The following is a 20,656-nucleotide window of genomic DNA, read 5'->3' as shown; positions in this document are numbered from 1 at the left end:
GGCTCACCATCGCACGGTTCCATGTCGTGGTAGATTCTTGGCTGGCAAGTCTTGACTCCGTTGTTTACCCTCTCCTATCAATGGCAATGGGTGCTGAGCCTCTTTACGGACTGAGCAATGCACAGGCTGGCACTTCTTCGGTGGTGGAAGGGTAAAGGGGTGAGGAAGAGCAGAGAGAGGTGCATGTGCGACCGGGACCTCTGGTTTTACTTCTTCTGCCGTTCACCCTCAGCCGTCACCTGAGGTCCCACCCCACCATATGGCCCGACTGCAGCGATGTGGGTTACACAGCATGCCACAGAGGCATGCAGGAGTGTGATCTTTGCAAAGAATTAGCAAATTTTAGGTGAATTCAGCTGGAAGGAGCTTTTTCTTTAAAAAAACAAAACAGGGTCTCTGATGCTACAATGAATTGAGGAAGGCAGAGGAGAGTCACAGATATGCTCACACGTAAGCATATATTTAACCGAATCTTCCACAGCATACTTTTTGTTAATTAGGGTAACAGGTACCTGTGCTTGAAGAAGCACATTCGGGGGCTTTACATATACATTCAGTTACTGCTTAGGTTCTGCCCTGTTCCTTCATTTTAAAACTCCTCTACTAGAAGACCTGCATCTGTGCCAAATTAGCTCTGACCACAGACTGAGAAGCTTTACTGAGAAGAAATCTCCCAGGCCCTTTCTTGCATTTCAGCAGCAGCACTTAAGGACAGGGGGTGAAAGGGATTGTTTTCAGTGAGCAGGATGTCAGTGTTTAGACACTGCTTGATCTGAGTCCTGTTACATCCTCAGCAACTGAAGAACTGTATCTGAGCTCTTAAAGAATAGCTTCCTCTCCTTCCAAGTGAGCACTGCAATCATCCGACCAGAATACAAGTTAAGCAATTACCATCTAACCTTCCCCCTGTGGTCTCTGTGCTATATACCTTGTTCTGCGCTCTGTATTTGAAATTCCAAATATGCACGGAGCTGCATTTTATACAGCAGCATTTTCTCATACATCTATTTTCTAAGTTTGCTTAAAAAACACATAACTGCACAGCTGGTTTTGAAGATGAAGCTGCAGTTCAGTGGGGCATATCTGTGGTTTTTGACTTGCAATACAGCATATTTGTGTCACGTCATTGAAGACACCTCTTCTGTTAGCCCAGCCAGGGGACTATGAATTTAGCTGTATGTTCCAATTCCAAGCAAATGAACGTGTTCCTTCCAAGGAGACAGTCCTGTCTGCCTCACAAATTGCCAGCTATAACTTGGAGGACCTTTTGATTTTACAGGCTATGTTGGTAGAAGCTCAGAGGCATGAACTTGAACAGGAAAAATCATACACAGCACATAACACTAGAGGAAGTTAGGAGAAAAAAAAAAAAGTTTGGCACCTGATGTGTTTTAATGTATTTAGAGGATTTTCTCAGCAACCAAACGGTAAATCGGTTGCAATCAAGTAGGTGGATTTGGGAGAATAAGAAGGGCTAAGCAGTACAATCTTTGCTCTGAATGTGTATTCACAACATGCATAATTTTGTCAATTGTCTATTATTTTTGGATTAAACCTTGAGGGATCAATCCTTCTTTGTTCTGCACCTTGCCCACGGAGCATGCTGCTCTTACGGAAGCTGAAATACAGAGTGATCCAAACCTAAGATTCCCATTTTTCAAACATCTCAGGAAAACTGAGTAATGGCTTATCCGGTAGGGATTGCCTTGTAATAACCGGTGTCTTGATCCATCATTTAAATTAAGGAGAAGAGCAAAGTATTCTAGAATTATTAGCCTTCTTGTATTTGCAGTTCTTCAGATTGCAGCTGGAGACAAGCATGTTGGCTACAGTGATGAGTACGTGACTTGGGACTGAGCCAGGTGCCAGGGCAGGAATAATTGGTATAAACTTGGGGCACGCTGAAATTTTCAGTGTCCTTTCATTTGCAATATCAGTACAAAGATTTGCTTCCCTGCAGGGCAGTTTCTGGGCTGTGTGTACATTGTGGTGATCGTAGGAAGGAATAGCATTCCCAGTTCGTTTGGGAAATTCGGTGCATTACAGAGACGTACCTGATTCCAGGAGCAGGATTCAGGTGGCAAATAGATCTTCTACAGACTGCTTAAATCACGGTTTCTTCCTTGTTAAGTCTCTGAAAAAAATCTCAAATGAAAAAGATTGGGTTTTTTCCTGAGCTGCCAACTATATCTGGTAATTACTGCTTTCTTGAACTTAATCTCTCAAAGCAAGATACCTTCAGACCCCAGCACGGTGATTACTGTTAAGTCGAACGTACAGCAAGGGGAAGAGTACAGGTCTGAAGCAAATTAGCTTCCTCTTGTCAGATCACATGCTAGAATATCCCTCCTCAGAAGTATGACAAATCCCCTGCTTTTCCAGAATTCAGCAGCATCCCCAAGATCTGCTGTGTAGTCCTGCTTCAAAGACCAGTTAAGCCTGGCTCATGCTGCAGCACGTCTTGTAAAATCTGGTGCCTGCTGCTGCAGTGAGCAGCGGTGCTAAAGGCACAGCGTGCTGATCGCTGCTGCCTCTCAGCTCACTGGGCCGGGACAAGCAACTTTGCCACTAAGATTTTTACTTCAGCGTTCACGTCTAGCAAATACGGTGGTTTTTGTCCTCACAGCATCGCACATGCAAGTGTAGTTGGGAGAATGAAGCCATTGCCAAATTGCAAATGTTTTAATCAATAACTGTCAAATTCCTCTTGACGATTTTGCTTGTGAGCAACGTCTTGGCAATCAGCGATTAGAACTGTTTTTACGAACTTAGCAACAGGACAAAACAGGCTTTTTATTATAAAACATGTCCTTGGCAAGTTTTATTCTAAAGCATCAGTTTTGTCAGTGAAGAGGAATCTCCTGCATTTAAGGGAAGGAATTTAACAAATATACAGTATACGCAACTGTAGTACCATTGTTCTTGATCTCAAGAATGTACCTTTACATATCCCTATCATACTGCTTGTTAAGGACAGAGATTTCTTTTATGCAAAACATTCTCTGTGTTTCAGGGCAGGAGGACTATGATCGGCTACGACCGCTTTCTTACCAGAACACAAACGTCGTGTTAATTTGTTACGATGTCATGAACCCCACTAGCTATGAGAATGTAACAGCTAAGGTAAGAGGCTTTCGTAATTGCTTGAATCTTTTAAATGAATTACATATGCCTGATATACGACAAGACATCAGATTAAGAAAGCCGATGCTTTTAGCGTCCTGTAGCCTGGGCGTGTAAATGCACAGATCCCTCATCATGCCCTGAGCTGCAGGTCACAGACCTTAGACCTGGGGCTCACCCCTCCATGGCCCGTAAGTGCTCAGAACTGGGGTTGGCTCTGCAGTACGTTAAAAAGATCAAATGCTAGCGGTGAAATTGCTGCTTTAGCTGTAGTGGTGTCACACGACCAACATTGCACACAAGCCTTTTAGATTGAAGTCTACTTCTGTCACATGCATATTTACCTACAGGGGACAGACGTAAGCAACCACTTGTCTGTAGTAGGACTTCTGTAATGCTCCAAAGTAGAAGTTAGTGTTCCTGTACATAGCACCGGCAAAACAAAGCAAGACTTGGTTCAGATTCTGCTCTTAAATATGACTTTAGAGGAGCTCTTCTGAATTTAAACAGATGTTAAATAAGGGCTTTGGCACAGTGACAGATGGCACCTGTTTCTATAAAGCAATTGACTTTGGGTAGAACTTTTAAATGTTTCTGTAATGTAAATGGTGCATGTTGCGCCCCTACCACTAGATTAACAACATTCAAAACTCTGAAATGGCAGCATATATTAAATGCTGGTTCTGTTCCTTGGGTTTATTGTTTTGATTTCAGGAAAAAAAAAAAAAGGCCAGACATAAAAGTGTTCTTTTTCTACCATCAGTGGTATCCTGAAGTGAATCACTTCTGCCGAGGTGTCCCGCTCGTACTGATCGGCTGCAAGACAGACCTTCGGAAAGACAAAGAACTGTTGCGCAAGCTCAGGACTTCTAAGCAGGAACCCATTACTTACAACCAGGTAAATACAAGTGCATTTAAAGTGCTGTCCTCTTTGCAAGAGATAAAGCACACTTACTTCAATGGCATTGTTCCTCGCACGTACAATCACAGATACTCCAAAATTAGGTGATCACAGTGTCGAAATAAAAACAATTGACAGTCAGCTCTAGCAGAGGTGTCTGTAAGTCCTTTTTGGAAGTGGCCAAATCACCACCCATTTTTAGTATGAAAGTAAAGAGAAGTTTGAAGAGCGTTTTGTGTATCTTGGGGTGTCTGAAAGGACACTACTAGCTACGCCTTCTATGCTCATTACATCTCATTCTTGTTTCCTTTCACAGCTGGGTTATTACTCTAACAAATTTGTAAGCCTTGACAAGTTTGTTGGACTCCCTTCATAATTTTTATTAGCATACATTGCTCCTATCGCTATCACTGGTACTTTGATCAGGATTGTGATAAAGACTGGAGATGCTTGGATATACATTACAGGATTAAAAATATGGACCATTCTGGAAAAAATGTGTTTTGCAAACCCTATTTAAGAATAAATCCTTTCAAGGACAATAGCAAAAACATCTGCAAGGCTTCTCTAACATAAAAGACTTTTCTTTGAAGACTCTAATCTTAAATCTACATATTATCAAATGTTTTCAGTTTAAGTATTGCAAAGCAGTTAAGACTAACAACTAGTGTTACATCACCAGCATAGCTCTCCTAGGTACAGGAGAAACAGTCAGTGATGGAACAGCTTGTCCCATGTCACACGAGACCTTTCTGCTCTGGTCTCCCAAGGTTTGGGGTTTTTCTTGGTGTTTTTTTTTCTTTTGGTTGGTTGGTTTTTTTAAAACTACAAAGCCATCCATCCTTCTCATCTCAGAGCAAGAACAGCAGCTTTCGCACTGTTTGAGACACAAGTCTGGGGAACAAGGTTAAATGCATTAAGACCTTGAATGAGTCACTACTTTTTCTAAACAACATGAAAAGAAACTGCAACTGCATCACCACTAAACCACACTGGGACTGTTAGCTTGTCTTCCTTGCACACGAGATGCCCATGCTGTTGGCTTTGTGAACAGCTGCAGATTGTCCCTCACTTGCATTAATAACTCTCTCCATCACCCTCACAAATGAGGTTCAGGGAAAGGAACACACCCTTTTGGCAAGTCTGCTAAGGCCTCATGCAGACTTTGTCTCCTATGTGAGCCCTCCCACTCGGTTTTTTTTTCCCCTTAAATATACACTACCTCAGTCTTTTACACCTGATGGCATCTTGAGTCACGCGAGGTGATCCTTCCGTGGTGCCAGGCACAGAGGAGCTGAACAGTATCTGCCAGCACTGCAGCTTGCAAACAACTGGAAGGAGACAAACTTCGCTTAAATAGGCTGAAGAAAAATCCCCCTGTAGAAGCCCGAGTGCTCAAGTGACCCACTCCCAGGGCTTATAATGGATAAATGCAGAGTTTGTGAGCTGTGGGTTGCAGACCTGGAATTCACACTCCAAGGCTCACAAGTATTCAAAACTGGGGGCTGACTCTGCAATCACAATAAAGGGATCACAAGCAAAGTAAGAAATCACTGTGTTTTGTCTGTACTGATTTTGCACAACCAGGACTGCATGCAAATGTTTTAGATTTTAGTCTGTTCTCATTGCATGCATTTGGGTGAGGTTGAGAAATGCAGGCACCCATTTGTATATACAAAGATTTCAGCTGAGCCCTTGTGATGCTCCAAAGCAAGAGTCAGGGTTCCTGCATGTGCACCAGCAAAACATGGCAAGACATTGGGCCAGGTTCTGCTCTTGCATGTGACATTCATTACTAAAGGTGACATCACATAATAGTTAAGGTCAGGCCTGAAAAAAAATATCGCCATAGAGACATCCTCACTTAAGTATCTACCTCAGCATTTCTTTTAAATTTAATACTGAGAATATTTTTACACTATCAGCAGTTGGCATCTTAGACTCTCGAACGAATTGAACTGTTAGGCCAGGCTCTAGATGAACATAGGGGAAAAAAAACCTAGTTTATTTAACAGTGCCTCAGTTTATTACCAATGCCACTCACACTCTAGCACTAGTACTCAGAAGCAGCTTCTTTCTTCCTGACCTCATGATATGAAGATGTAGAAAATAATTCCCTTTCTTTCCCATCTCACCTCCTTCTCTCATACGTTGGGTTTACATCTTTTCTTACCTTTTGTTCTTTCCAGGGTGAAGCAGCTTGTCAGCAGATTAATGCAGAAGTTTATCTGGAGTGCTCAGCAAAATGTCGTGAAAACATAGAAAATGTTTTTAAAGAAGCAACAACCATTGCACTGAATGCCATGAAAAAAGCCAAGCGCCAAAAGAAACAGACAGTGTGCTCAGTGTTATGATCTGGACTGCAAGAGAGCATTTGACTGCATGAGAGCCAAGCAATTCAGATTTTTAAAAACAGTATAACTTTAAAGACCATTTTTTTAATTATGTTTATATTGCTAGAACAATTTTTATTTTAAGTTTTTAATTATTTTTAGTATTTTTGCACTTTTGTTGCACTGCTCTCACAAATTTTTCAAAGCTCTTTATCAAGGTTAACTGATGCTGCGTGCCTTTGTCCATCTGGCTTTTGCTCCTGCCAGTGACCACCAGTCAGGTCTTGGACTCACTATTTAAATTGCAGTGAACAGCGACTGCTACTATATGACAATTAGTGGAGTTTTTTTCTTCTGCAAAATAATTGTGCCATATTATAGCTACAACTTACTGTCTTTTTCAAGCAGAAAAGCTGAAAAGCCACATCTTTTAGAAGTGATGTTAGAGCAATTTATCAGGCACCTTTGAAGAGACAGAAATTAAGTTCTGTCTTAAGATTTTCAAATTAATTTACTTGGTGGCAGTAGTATGAGTTAGCCTCAGCTGCTCTGGGAGCACGCAGATGGAGCATCCACTACTCCCCCTGTACTACTGGGCCAGCTTTGCAAAGCTACACCATTAGAGATCTCCTTGCAAGGCCTGCTGCTGCAATAGAATGTGGTATTTATCAATGGAAATACATCAGTTGCTCCAATTCAGAAATGGAGTATGACGGAAAATATTTAATTTACAGCACTCAAAAGTTAGAAGTACTCCAAGCGGCTACTATGTGTAATGTAAAGTCAGTTTAATAATAAACTTGCATCACTTATTTAATACATGACAGATGCAAATATTGGTGCGTGCTAGGGGAAATCCTTAACTCGTATTCATTAACTGATGAAATCTTCACTACTCTACTCTAAATTAAAATTTTCCCTTTTGTGATGCAGGTGTCAGGTGTCTGTTTTAAGGACAAGGGATGCTCCCACTGCACAACCTAGTACATGTGCCTCAAGTCTCCTAGTTCTTTTGCACATCATGCAGCAAGATACTGGATTTCAGGAGAGATCAGTAGTTTGTAGCCAGCATAAACCAAACCCTTGACAGGGAAGGAGGTTTCTGCAGTACAGGTGTTGCTGAAAGCTTTCTGTATAAGGCAAACTACAGCCCATCCTAAGGGAGAACACATAGGACTTGCGTAACGGTAAGAGACACAACCTTTTGCCAAAAAGTTTAGGCGGCACATGAGGAGTGTGCTGTTAGGCAAACATTGCACATAGAGCCTGGTAACTGTACATCATACAGAGTTCATGCAACTTTATCCTCTGCTGGTTACGTGACCGACTGGTAAAAAACTGTTTTGGAGTGAGCCATCATCATTATTTTACAAGCAGAGTAGAGAGATCTTGATCCTTGAAATCTTCCAAATCTTCCTTTTTTTTCTTTTTTTTTTTTTTTTTTACTTTCTTCTCCTAACTTGTTTTAATTAAGGTTTGTGAATCCCTATGAGCTTAAAATGGGAAATGAAAAAAAAAGTACAAGTTTGTACACTTCTTCGACTATAGAAAAACCTTGAAGAATTGTGCAGCCCTTTCTCCATGAGAAGACATTTTTCAGTAAAAGACACAGAACCGCCCATCACCTTACCCAGTACGAAACTGAAACAACTGTGCAGGAAGTTAACGCGTTCACCCTCACCTCCACAGTGGGAAATCTTTCTTGCTTTTTTAATCTGAGTTTCTCATGCTGCAGAACTCAAGTTACTCACCACGTGCAGAGCTCCCCAACCCTGGAGAACCAGGTCCACTACTCAGATCCAGCAGATTCCAGCATCACTCTCAAAATAAAACAATTTACATTTCATAAATGGAGAGTTCAAAGGATTAAAAAAAAGCCTCACAGGGTGTACAAAAGTCAGAAGTTAACATAGCAAGATACAGCCCAGCTAGTGTGAAAGTTGTTCAAAATACACAAATTGCAGTTTATTGTTCATGCCCACAGGACAGTGACACTGTAATTTCGCTAGCCTCGCAGCAGCAGAAGGACCAATGAAACCATTTCAAGTCTGTAGTGCATATATATTTCTTCATGAGCACGCTCACTGGGAGAAGGGCATCACTTTCAGATCACTGCCAAAGCATATGCCCAATTTGGGCTTTGTGCTAGCTCAAAGGAAGCCTCAACCGTCGGGAAAGACGCTGCCTAAGGCAGCTCACAATGCTGCAGCTGGCCTCAGGAGGTACAGATGTTACAGCATGCAAAACAAGCTTATTTGAATGAGTAAGTTTAAGTTCAAGCAGCACAGGAGGCAACCAGGATAGCAGTATTTGTCCTCTGCCATCCTCCTGAACGAGCATTTACATTCTCTTAATTATTGGTACAAGTGCAGCATCTAAAGAAAGTATTTAATATTTCTGCTGAGTCTGTCCTCCCCTTTCCAGAACAGCACTGGGAGCAAAAAAATACTGAAAACAGAAACCAAAGTGCAGCTGCACTTATTGCCACTGATCAAGGCCATTTTAAGGAAAAAGAGTTTCAAAAAAACCAACCCAAAGGGCAGCATATTTGTTATTAAAAAGGAGCTGATGCATATTGAATGGTTTATTTTAGGTCTTTTCCAGGCCTGGACAGATGACTTGGTCTCCCTGGAAGAGGGCTAGCAGACTTCCCTGCCATTTAAAAACTGCTTTTGCTTGCTTGTTTTGTTTTCAAAACAGGATTTATCTTTTTAAAAGTGTATATAGCAGCAGTATGGTACAAATACGGGCCTTTTTTTTTTTTTTCTCCACAGTACACACAGGTTAGTATTGCCACTGAAAATATGCCTTAAACAAATGCCTTTAAAACCAGCATTCGGTCTGTATTACTGATCAAGATGGAGTGTTCATAAACCTTTGCAAATCCAATACCCAGAATTTAAATAGTAAAACTGGAAAGTGTTAAATATCATTCCAGAATTGGAATTACAGTAGATCCCACATTCTCCCAATGTTGCCGCTTCACCAGGCAGGTGCATGCTGCTCTATATACAGGAAAAGAAAACCCAAAAGCAAACACGTTTTGTATTAAATATACATAAATAGCAGGACTGCGGACTGGAAAGCCATGCTTGCGTTAATACTGAGTCTGTGCTGGCAGAGTCCATATCCTTCAGCAAACACAGGGACGGACGAGTCCTTCCGAGCCTGTCCATCGTGTAGCTGGGGTTTAGCAGGATCTGTCCCAAACCCAGCGCCCGCTGCGGGCAGAGGGACGGCAGCCAGCACGCCGGGGACGGGGGGTTCACAGCTTCTTCATTTTGTCTTTGTTTTTCTGGAGTTTAGTGTGCACCACTTTGAGAGTAGTGAGGAAGTTCCCAAGGAAGAGCAGCAGAAACGTGAAAGCCAACACAAAAACCTGAGAGGGAAGAAGGAGGCGGGGAGAGAGAAAAAAAAACGGTGAGAGCTGAGGGTACTGCTTTGGCCACACTGAAGTGAGATCTGATGGTTGGCAAGTCCAGGGATCCGTTAGCACGGAGATCCAAGGAGAGAAGATTGTAGCCAAATACACATCCGCGCATCCACCTATGCACAGCAAGTATATTTTTATCATGATCATTTACTACTTTTTAATATTGTAACATGGATTATATTCAACACTGCTGGACTCTACCAGACAGTAAAATCAAATCATTAAGTCCAATCTAATAGATTAACATTATGCTACAAGCATATGCAGTGGCACAGGCGTTGGGGAATGACATGTTTCTGCGGGAAGTTGTGTGACTCCTGAACAAAGTGATCAGCAAGATCTGACCAAAATGAAGACCATCAGATTATCTGCACCACTGCACCTTTGATGTGGTCCAATCTGGATTTCCAGGAGCAATTGTATAGCTGGAAAATGGATAGACATGTTTGATGGGTGACAACTGAGAAAACAAGTGGAAAGATGCCTACAAGTGGGACAATACAGTGGATGATAGTTTTTTTTAAGTGATTCACTGCCATCATTTTTTGTTGTCATATTTTTGTACGTGTTACTGATGGATCAGCCATAAAGAACCACCAGCAACTTGGCAGCCACTGCTATTAAATGTCTGTATACGCCAACAATATGGAGAGAGATTTACCCACAGGTATTTTCTTCCCCCCCTACATCCTTCACCTTTCAGTTTGTGCGGTCACTCGTGGGTGCAAGTTTCCCTACTGTAACTCACATTTATTTTGAGTTCTCTTGTATAGGCTGTGTGCCACATCATCCTGAGGTATTCAGATGGGGTCAGATACCCAAATATCTTTAAGGATGTGGTTAAACACACCCACTCTCCCCCTGCTCCGTGCTTTTTCTGGGCAGAACCAACACCCACCTGCCATTCTTTGCACTCCTTATGCCTCGACAATCCAAAAAGCGTGATTGCATTATACAGCTGCCAGAACTACAAAGGAAAAAAAAAAAAGGAAATTTCTTAATAAGCAAAAAAAAAAAACAAACACCCACCACCAGAAAAACCCCAAACCTTAGAAACATTTGCCACGGGTGCGTGTGATCCAAAGCACCTTTTTACGGTGCTGCAACCGCAGTGGCAGACCCTCCCAGGCCCTGCGCCGCAGAGGGAGGAACGGGATTGCCCAACTTACATGCCCAAAGAACAAGAAGGGAAGGAGAAACGTCAGCCCCCGCCACATCCAGGACTGAAATCCTTCTGGAACAGGTTAACAGAAGAGGCAGAGTGAGCACAGAAGAGCCAGGCCGGGAGCTGCAGCCCTCCCCACCCAGACCACCCCATAAGGGCTATTCCCATCCTACTCTGCAATACCCAATTGAAAAGACATACTTGAAGGTGTGGTACTGGGAGGAGGATGAAGATGGAGATGACCAAAACCTCCATCTTAACCCTCTCAAGAGCTGACGGAGATCAGAGCCCTCTGCTCCCAACCCACAGGACTCGAGGAGGGGGATAAAAGCCTCGCTCCCCTTCCTGCGTTAGGACGCAGGCAGCAGGGCAGGGGGGTGGCCGCTCTGCAAAGCTCGCTCTTGGAAGGCCAGACAGCCCTCTCCCTATCGCTGCATCTAAAACCCGTGCAAAAACTTTGCAAAGAAAGTATTGCAGAAAACCTCACCTACTGTAAGGTCCAAGTGGTTTCTCTCCCCCAAAGCACGGAGTCTATAAAGGCAGCCCCTTTGATAATAATACTGTAGGAACTGAACGCAACCTGGAGGAGGAGAGAGAAAACATCATTCCGTTAGCTATTCAGAAGTATGAGAAACATATCAAACTATTTTAATAATGTTTAATCCAATAGCATTTAATTATTGTCTATATTTGTACATTGCATATTTGTATGCTATCTTTATATTCCTACAGTTTAACACTCCAGTAGTTACCAAGCAGAAGTGTTTTCTTCTAAGCACAGAAGATACAAAACTATTTTATCCCATGAATTAGCAAGGTAAGATATACTCACTCTGAAATATGGAAAATGCTAAAAATTGACTGCGAAACATTCGATACATGAGTCCATCTGGCCTGAAAGCAAAATACAAAGGAGGTTTATTTGTTTGATAAAAAGCACACAATGCAGTGCCCTTCCCCTGCACTGCCAAGTCAGATCCCGTCAGCAAACGAAGCCAGCAGCTGGTACCCAGCCCGCTCCACCCCATCAGGAGCCGAGCGAGGCTGCTCCAGCCGCACATCACAGCTCTGGCGCGTAGGAAATGCTCTCATTGACCAGGTTTCCCCTCCCCAACACATCTGAATGCTGCCCTCTCTTATTCATGTGCTTATTGCAGTTTTCTCTAGGCAGCAACCAACGCCATTCAGCAGCATCTGCATCAAGAATCCAAGCAGCGGAGCAGGGGGTGGTCATGCTCCTCATCCTAAGGGTAGGTCAGGATAGACAGAGGACAGGAGACCTCCTGTTCCAGCCACTATGTCATGCCCTTACAGATTCAGGAGCAGAAACATTTGTTGGTTTAAAACAATTTTTAATTATTAACGAATCAATTCATGCCAAAGGTGAGACAGGTCGCACAGGGGCGGTCCGCGGGGTGCATCGCTGCATTGTTTGACCAACACCACCACCCTCGGGAAGGTAACTTCCATTTTTGGCTTTATACTCCGTTCGTAATCTGGGTTCAGTAAAGGCACCAAACGGATTCATTTTGCGGTGCCGTCCCTCTAAAGCAAAGTGCTGCTTGTTTGCTTCGTTACAGAGCCAGAAGTCAGGAGACTTGCAGAGATTTTGCTACCGTCAGTGCAACTACAGCTAAGGGTTTGAGTTTCTTTCCTTTTTTTTAAATCAGGAATGTAAATACAAATTTGCAGCGTTGCATTTAACATTGAAAACATCTGTAACATCAGACAAATATTAAGTCTGATGCTTCGCCATGTGCCCGTGCGGCCACAGCTTCGTGGTCACGCTGGATTTAAATGCTCAGGTGAGGCAAACGCTTTGAAAGGGGCTTGAAGCACCTTAAGCCGGCAAGAGCAGACTCACCACGTTAACATTACTCCAGACAGGAATGTGGAGACGTAGTGATGAGATACCCACCAGCCTTTGATCCTGAACAGAAAAAAACATGGCAGTTAGACGAGAAACATGGATTTTAGCATTATAAGCCTGGCTTTAAAGACAAAAAAAATGATCCTGACTCGGGGGAGGAGGAAGGACAGGGAACAAAATAGATGGCTCAACTCAAGCAAAAGGGCTGCTGCGGAGCCCTGTCCTGACAACGGAGCCCTGTCCTGACAACGTGGGTTAGCTGGGGGCACGAATCCGTGACTGCTGGAGGGAGGCTCAGGACCGGGGCACGTCCCCCCCGCTCCCACGGGCTCTCCAGCACAGCCAGAAGCAGCAGTCCCTGCAGCACAAGGTACCGCGGTGACAAATGACACACAAGTTTCAGCCCACACACTCTTTTTTTTTTTTTCCTGTGCCATGCAAATAAGTGATGTTTCCAAGTCCTTCCTATGACGTGGCTTTTTTCTTTCAGACACGAACGCTGCAGAAAGCTCAGAAAATTACAGTAGAGTGAGCAAAGGCTGTGGCAAGGCAGAATCATGACATGAAGAGCTGCCCCCAAGACGGCGCTGCTTTGGAAACTAAGTCAACGCGATGGGTTAATTTTGGGTGTCTCCAACCAAAGGTGTGCAACCTCCAACACAAGACGGTGCAGAACCACCGTGATGAGGACGCAGCGAGCCCAGGCTCAGCCAGAGGTTTTTCTGTTGACCTCAGGCAAGCGACTCTACATCCCTGTGTTTTGGTTTTTCTGCTTCATCTCTGATCCCACAGCGATCCCTCCTTCTCTGGAAAGCGCCCCAAAAGAAGACATCCTGCCCACAGCAGCCCTGGGGACAGCCATGCTTGCAGAAGAGACCGTTTCATCCCTGCTGCCCATGGCCAGCACTGGGAACTGTGTCCTCCAGCAGCTCCCAGAAACCAGCACATTTTTGAGATTTTGCCCCCAGGCAAAGCAGGAGGGCCCTGATTCTCCCACCACGCACGCCCCACCGGTGTCTGCCTCCAGGCACAACCCCCCTCTTGCATCAGGAGTGGCAACCACAAGCATCCCGCCGGCAACCAAGACAAGACTCCCAGGAATGCTCCCTCCCATTCCCATTTTGAGATGGTTGAAGCAACTGGCTTCAGAGAGGGAAGTGACTGGCTGAAACAAGGAGCCATGAGCTGCTCGATCGTTAGGCATTGCCACTTAATTAAGACAACACTGACTCCTGCCATTAATGCAAGTGCTGGGCCACCCCTGTACAAGCATCGCTACAAGGGAGCGTAAAGTGCTCTGTGCAGCGTTCGGAGCAGCAATGAGTGCGTGAAGCCGGGGTAACGTGATGCTGGCTGCTCAAAAGGTGGCAAATGAGACAAGTTAGAAGCCCAATTAATTAACGCAACAGGGAGCTGCAAATGTTGCAGCAGCCACTCACCCAGCTGCAAACCAACATGAAGACTCATGCCTGGGAAGACACGTGGCAATTGCTGCAGTTTCCCTGCGCCAGCCTATCTGGATGATGAAAACCAGGGACATGCAACCATCAGGTTAGTGCTAAAATCTAGCACCGGGCTCCAGGTTAAGTTACAGAAGTGCAAACTCGAGCAGCTTCTCAATGCAGACCTCAGGGAGATGCTCCAGGAGCGATTCACCAGCAGGACCCCACCACCCCGCCTTAGGATACCCCTACTGAGGGTGCCATAAAAAACAAGGGCTTGGAGTAAGGGTCATCTTTCAGCTAACTTCTCCCAGGGTTTTACTTGTGTTCCCAGCTCTTTATACTGCCAACTTTCCCTCGACACGACCGTAATTTAGTCACACGCTTCATGAGATGCGGCAGTGACCCGCAGGGCGTCCAGCCAGTACCTTGCCTTGGTCCTTTCACCAAAAACACATGCACTTATATATACCCCAGACTGCATCTACAACTGACCCACAGATACCAAAAACATCCAGCTCTTCGGATCAAGAGCTTATGGACTTTTAGGAACTGCACCTTCCCCTCCTTCCCCAAACCTCAGGTGGTCCCATCTGCCCTTGGAAGCAACCAGGGATGGGGGACAGAGACAAGAGACCCTGCAGGGAGGCATCAGCATCTTGGATTTGCTGGGCTTCAGTGCCACGCTGAATCCCCTTTTGTTGCTTGTTTTTCTTTGAAGGATGTTTCATGCTTTAAAATAGTTTTTGCAGGTGGCACAGTACCTGGAGCCATTGCTAATGAGAATGCTTTCCCGTATCGTCAGCGTGCAGTAATACCACACTAACAGAAAGTTAAACACTTCATCTGTCACCCTGTTAAATGGAAAAAACACACAGTAAAAAAAAAAGTTATCATTACAAAGACACATTCAAAAAAAAAAAAAAGTCCCTATTTTTCCTCCCTCCCCTTGGGCAAATGAGAACCTGCTCAAGTGAGGCCACGGCCACAAAGCCCCACTCCTGACCATCTCTAATGCCCATGCAGAACCGCACACATCGGTGGCACCGCCAGGCTCAGGGTCCTGTCCTCTGGGAAGTGCCCTGCGATATAACACTGCAGATCTTGAGCTGATAAGCAGGTATGCAGAGATGACATTAATTCCTTCTGAAGGAGAGAAAGCACCATGGAAGCAGCAGATCATCCAATTTAGAGAGGCATTTCCAGGCTAATTCAATGAGGAGATTCCATAAGATCTATATAAATCCAATCAACTGAAAGAGCTGAAGAGCATTACACTCTGGCGGGGGGAAACAAATGGAAAAAACCCCCAAACCTCTACTTTACTTTGCTGTTTGCAAACCCCTGAAGCCAAGGGGATTCGGGGCAGCCTCTGTATGCAGCAGCATCATTACCTGGTACGATCCTGCCCTCACCCAGACCCACAGACACCTCAGTGGAAGTACCCAGCTCCAACATATTCCTGGTTTTTAAGCAAAACTGAATAGTGGAAGCTTGTTGGTGCTCAGACACTTTATCACAATCTAGGGGTAACATTTCAGGTCCGATCACTTCATGCAAATCCTCTCTTGTTGCCTTTGCAAGCTGGAGCGTGGTGCCGGTCCCTGCCTGGGACAACTCAGGAGCAAAATCAACTCCTCATTCCCAAGCACGGCACGATGCCAGAAAAACAACAGATCAGCAAACACAATGCTGGACTTCTCTTAGTTACCAGAGACTCCAAAAAATGTTACACAAGGAAAAGGAAGGAGCTAAAATACAGGTCCTGCCAGTGTTGAAGAAGAGGTGCAGAAGTTGTCCTGCTGTCCCAACTACTCAAATCCTAAACACTGCCAGAGCCCACCTCACCGTCCTTAACAGAAGAGAACCGTTAGTTCAAACCCAGCACGTTTTTATTCAAAAGACTTGATTAAAAGTGAAAATGCAGCTTGCCTGTAATGGAGAATAAACCTGCAGGCGACGGCCCCAAGTAACAAGATTATCGTCAGATAAAGTTTGAACTTCTCATACTCGTCCTTGTAGGCAAACCTGGAAGGAAACAGCCACCGTTTACAGACACAAATGGGTGTTTTACCAGAACACGGCTTCACTTTTTTCAAACCACAGAAATCCACATGCCAAGCCCAGAGCCATGAGGTTTTCCTTGAAGCTTTCAGAAAACCCGGGGATGTCGGTGAAAGGCCTCAGGGTTCGTCTAGGCTGCATGGCCACTGCACTGCAGGACAACTCAATGGCTTAATTCCGTAAGAGAGAGTTTCTGAGTTGGCATGGTAAGATTTAAAAAAAAAAACAAAAACAAAAACCAAACAACCCCAAAACCACAAAAAAACCCAAACAAGCAAAAAACCCAAAAACCCCAAACCCACACACCTCAATTTTCTGCAGTACCGTGTGCCTAGAAGTCACAATACCATTTTCCACTGCAAAACCCCCGTTACAATTAAGGCACCAGGCTGGGCTCAAAAGCAAGTGATGGACAGAATCCATCGGAGCTCCTGAAGCGTTAGCGTGACCCCGTGTCATGGTCCGACTCAATCACCCTTGACAGTTCATCTTTTACCAGATCTAAGAGAAAAATCATTCCCGTCTCCGGACTTCAGTCCGTACCCATGGCTGGCCCCAGAAAAACCCAAATTCCCACATGTGCAAACACTCACTCACTTCGCTTGGTTACTCAGGAGAGTTACATTCACGTTTCCCAGCACCAGATTTAAGTACAAGCTGGAAGACAAAACACAAGCGCAGACCCACGTAAGTCTGTTTTACTTGAACGCTGCAGGATGACACGGATCAGAGCTGAAGAGACAGGCGTATCTGCTGAAGCCATGTTTGCTGCATGTTTTTAATTAAGGCAAACTGGAGAGATAAGACTACAGAAAAGGATTTAAATGTGAAAAGATTGGTCAGCATTTTCAAGAAGTTACAGAAAAGGTTTATTTTCCTGCTCTTTTGTCTGCGCTACAGTCTAAGGGTGAGATACGTAGTATGCACTGTTCAAAACTAAAAATAACAAGGAGAAATCAGAAGAAAAGTTTCTGATACCAACTTCCAAGGGGCTGCAGCATCACACAACTGAAAGAAATATGTCCTAGCAACCCTACTTGGAGCAAAGTATAAATTTTAAGGTCGGTTGTAAGCACTATTAAAAAAAAAAAAAGAAAGAGAAAATTCCTGTACTGACTTAATCTTCAAAAAATTAGCACAGCGTGAAAAAGATCCATGTGAAACAGCAAATTGCATGATCTCTCGCCAATGCAGGGTTACTTTCATATTAACAAAACCCCCTGTGCTGCCTACATGCCGTAATTTACATACACTTCCAGCGACTGAATTCGGCATACGACCGACACAGCAGCTCAGCAAGAGATTTATGACTAATCCAGTTTTACATGTATTTGTTCAACACGCACATTATCCTTTGGGAACAACGCTGCTGCGAACACTTAAAAAAAGTCAGCTCTCCCGGAGCCCGTGCCTCCCCGGCAAAGCACGTACCCGTTCTTCTTTGGCAAGTAGGCTTCCATGTCAAAGAAGGCATTTTGCCTCTCCTTGATCTGGGCGCTGATCTCCTGAATGAGAGCAAACTCCTCAGGACTCGCTCTAGGCTTGCACCTGCGAGAACACAGAAACAAGATGTTCACGTTTTTACATCCTTTTTATTTAAAGGAAAACAACATTGTCGTAAAATCCATGCTGTTAAAAAGGTAACTGTGTGAGCTGATGCCGTTGCGCACTTTGCTCCTGTACTTCTGCAGCACCATTTGGCTTAGCCATCATTTTATTTCACTGTCTGGTTTATGTCCTTGTAGGCTATTTCAACCAGCTGGTTTATAAATCAGCTTCTCTCTTCGTCTCAGCTCAGTGACAGGATCCCGTGCTTCTTCCCTAGCAGAGCACTTTGGGAATATTGTACTTTTTTTGCAGGAACTCCTTCCACTTTGGGAACTTTGTGCGCAGTTTCAGGCACTGCCCTTGCAGACGCTGCAGCTCTTCAGGCGTGAAATATTTCAGGCTGTACCAAAACGCACAGCTGATGATTTACTGACAAACTCTGGTTTTACCAATTAATATAAACCAGCGAGCAGCGCACAGCAGCGTCAGCAACCCACGGTGTTGCAGGTGGGGTATTCAGACGTGCACCCAAGGAATTCAGCCTGTGGCTCCCAGGGATCAGGCGAGCAGCCAGAGACGGTTCCCTCCTGCAAACCCACCCAGAAGCGAGTCACACCTTCAGGTTCAAGGACTGATGCTGCTTTTCCAGCACACCTTACCGAGCAAAGCTTTGCTCACCTTGCAAAACACACGGACCAAAAGCTGTGCGGTCCTGCAGCGTACAGGACAGACTGTAAGGATGCAAACCCACACAGGCTCCCCCAAAGGTCTTCTTTATTAACAGGACTCCATCTCTCACGGGGTTACAAACATTTTACCTGGTTGTGATAGATGGAAGCGACTCAAGAATAATATGGAGCAAAATTATCACTATGACAAAGACTGGGTATTAAAACGCAAAAAATCCAAACATTTCAGCCCTTTGGGAAGGAGAAACAACCTATCCCTGCCTCCTCCACCCTCCCGGTCTCCCGTTACCGTTGCAGGCTGTGTTTCAGATCCCTTAGCATCTTCTTCTGCCGGTGTATGGAGGTGCTGCAGGCTGTCTGCAAGCTGGTGACTTCTTCCAGTTTCTGCCTGTAAACTTTGTGTGTTTCCTGCAAGAGAAGAGGAGAGGATTAGTAGGAAGAGCCCTTCTAGGTTACACATCGCATTTGGTCCTCACCTCTGAAGGAAGCAAGCAAAACCCTGGTTTTGGGGGAATCAGCAGGCACTCCTGCAAACAACCAAGGAGGGGGAGATGTCAAACCACTGCGGATCCAATGCAGCTTAAACGGACATGGATGAAGTTCCTGCAAAACGAAGAGCATCCGCTGCACTCCTCTCATTTCCTCTTTCTAAGGAGCTTTCCCACCCGGGGGGCTCCGCATTCCTGTCCCACCCTGTAACGAAGCTCTAATCCTCTGTTTGATCCCAATCTGTCCCCACCAAATGGGTGGATAAATCGCAGAGCTGGAGCTCTGATTTCACAGCCAGATTAAATCTGGGGAAAAAAAAGAAAAAAAAAAAAAAAAGAGACAGACAAGGAGCCAGAGGAAAAAAAAACAAACCACAAAACCAGCCACAGACCCACGCCTGGGGGTTTAGATGCCTCCTGGCCACCACTGCCATCTCAACCCCACGTCTGAGAGCTCAGCCCATCCCCTCCCTGCGACATCAGACACTCCTTGAGAGGAACTTCTTTATCACAGCTCATTGATCCTCTGAAGCCCCCAATTAGTGTTTGGCCATAACGAGGACGCACTGAGAGGTGCCTCTGCTCTCGCACCCCTCCCTCTGCTCGGGAATACACCGGCTCGGCTTTTCCCCACCTTTGCAATGATTTCACCAAGCGATGCCCTCTGAGCAAATTTTAAGATCTATGATAACTCAGAAAAAAGTTTGCAAAGTTAGTGGTGTGGAGAGAAGGCGGAGGTTAAATGGCTATTTGCACGGCTGCTTTATCTACCGGCACATCGATGACCACAGAAAATTACCACCGAGAGCATAAACACGGTGGTAAAACCATACAAAACAAATCTTTGCTCTCTTCCTCGTTAGGACCTGGCTGGTAGCTGTTCATTATTTACAAGAGCAATGTAAAAATAGCTCCGGTATCTGATTTAAAACCCTTAGTAACCAAACTAACCATGTCCAGGCACTGCAGCTCTCGTGGTTTCAGGATTGGTTTGGCTTTGCTTAGCACGGACAGGACTTCGGGGCTCCCTGGCTTGCCCAGTAACTTGTTCCGCTTCTCTAGATGTCACGCAACAGCATCTTTAAAAAGGCTGGTTCAAAGGTGTAAGAAGCTCTTTGCCAAAAAAATATTCAAGTATTTATCGGAAACACAAACAGGTGAGTTGAGAGCTGGTAAATTCTACCGCTAGCCAAAACCACCAGGATAATGATTTCAAAATGACACCAGTGGTTAGAACAGAACAGTTGCTCGTCGTGAAGTTATTTATTCATCAAGAGAGGCAACTGCTTACAAAGGGAACCCACTGGCAACGCAGGGAGCTCAGCATCGCCGTTACATGGAGGGGTATAACCCGCGGGCCCAACACCTGCCCGGAGGGTCAGGTCTCGGCACATCTCGCGCTCTGTGTAGGAGACAAGACGTGCCGAAAAACAAAGGACCCGTGCACCAAGGAGAGGAGTATTTTTGCCCTGAGTTGAAGAGCTCCCAGGCAGGAGACATCAGAGTGCTCTCGGCACCCAAGTTTACGTATTTTGCAGCGCCGGGGCTGTAACTGCCCCGTTTGCAAGCGGACATCGCGCTGCCCAGTTTGCCCGCAGCC

At 44.9% G+C, this 20,656-nt stretch overlaps 2 protein-coding genes across 2 annotated transcripts; one reads left to right on the top strand and one right to left on the bottom strand.

Moving 5' to 3' along the window:
• Positions 1 to 3,013: 3,013 nt before the first annotated feature.
• Positions 3,014 to 6,378, top strand: RHOF (ras homolog family member F (in filopodia); the record flags this gene model as incomplete). Its single annotated transcript, XM_009703911.1, has 3 exons — positions 3,014 to 3,123; positions 3,887 to 4,021; positions 6,214 to 6,378. Coding segments are annotated over 3 exons (410 nt in total), but the record flags the coding sequence as incomplete, so codon positions are not given.
• A 3,244-nt stretch (positions 6,379 to 9,622) lies between these two features.
• On the bottom strand, positions 9,623 to 20,450 carry TMEM120B (transmembrane protein 120B). Its single transcript, XM_009703910.1, has 12 exons — positions 20,361 to 20,450; positions 18,858 to 18,976; positions 17,763 to 17,879; positions 16,929 to 16,988; positions 16,200 to 16,295; positions 15,032 to 15,121; positions 12,820 to 12,885; positions 11,788 to 11,849; positions 11,443 to 11,535; positions 10,960 to 11,024; positions 10,689 to 10,757; positions 9,623 to 9,736 (listed from the first exon to the last, which is right to left on the bottom strand). The coding sequence occupies exons 1-12, from the start codon at positions 20,448 to 20,450 to the stop codon at positions 9,623 to 9,625; spliced, it is 1,041 nt and encodes a 346-aa protein (XP_009702212.1).
• Between the last annotated feature and the right edge of the window lie 206 nt (positions 20,451 to 20,656).

This window comes from Cariama cristata, unplaced genomic scaffold (assembly GCF_000690535.1).
Source record: "Cariama cristata isolate BGI_N322 unplaced genomic scaffold, ASM69053v1 scaffold14257, whole genome shotgun sequence".
Lineage (NCBI taxonomy): Eukaryota > Metazoa > Chordata > Aves > Cariamiformes > Cariamidae > Cariama > Cariama cristata.
Note: the sequence above shows the minus strand (reverse complement) of the source record. Positions and strands in the feature narration are given on the sequence as shown.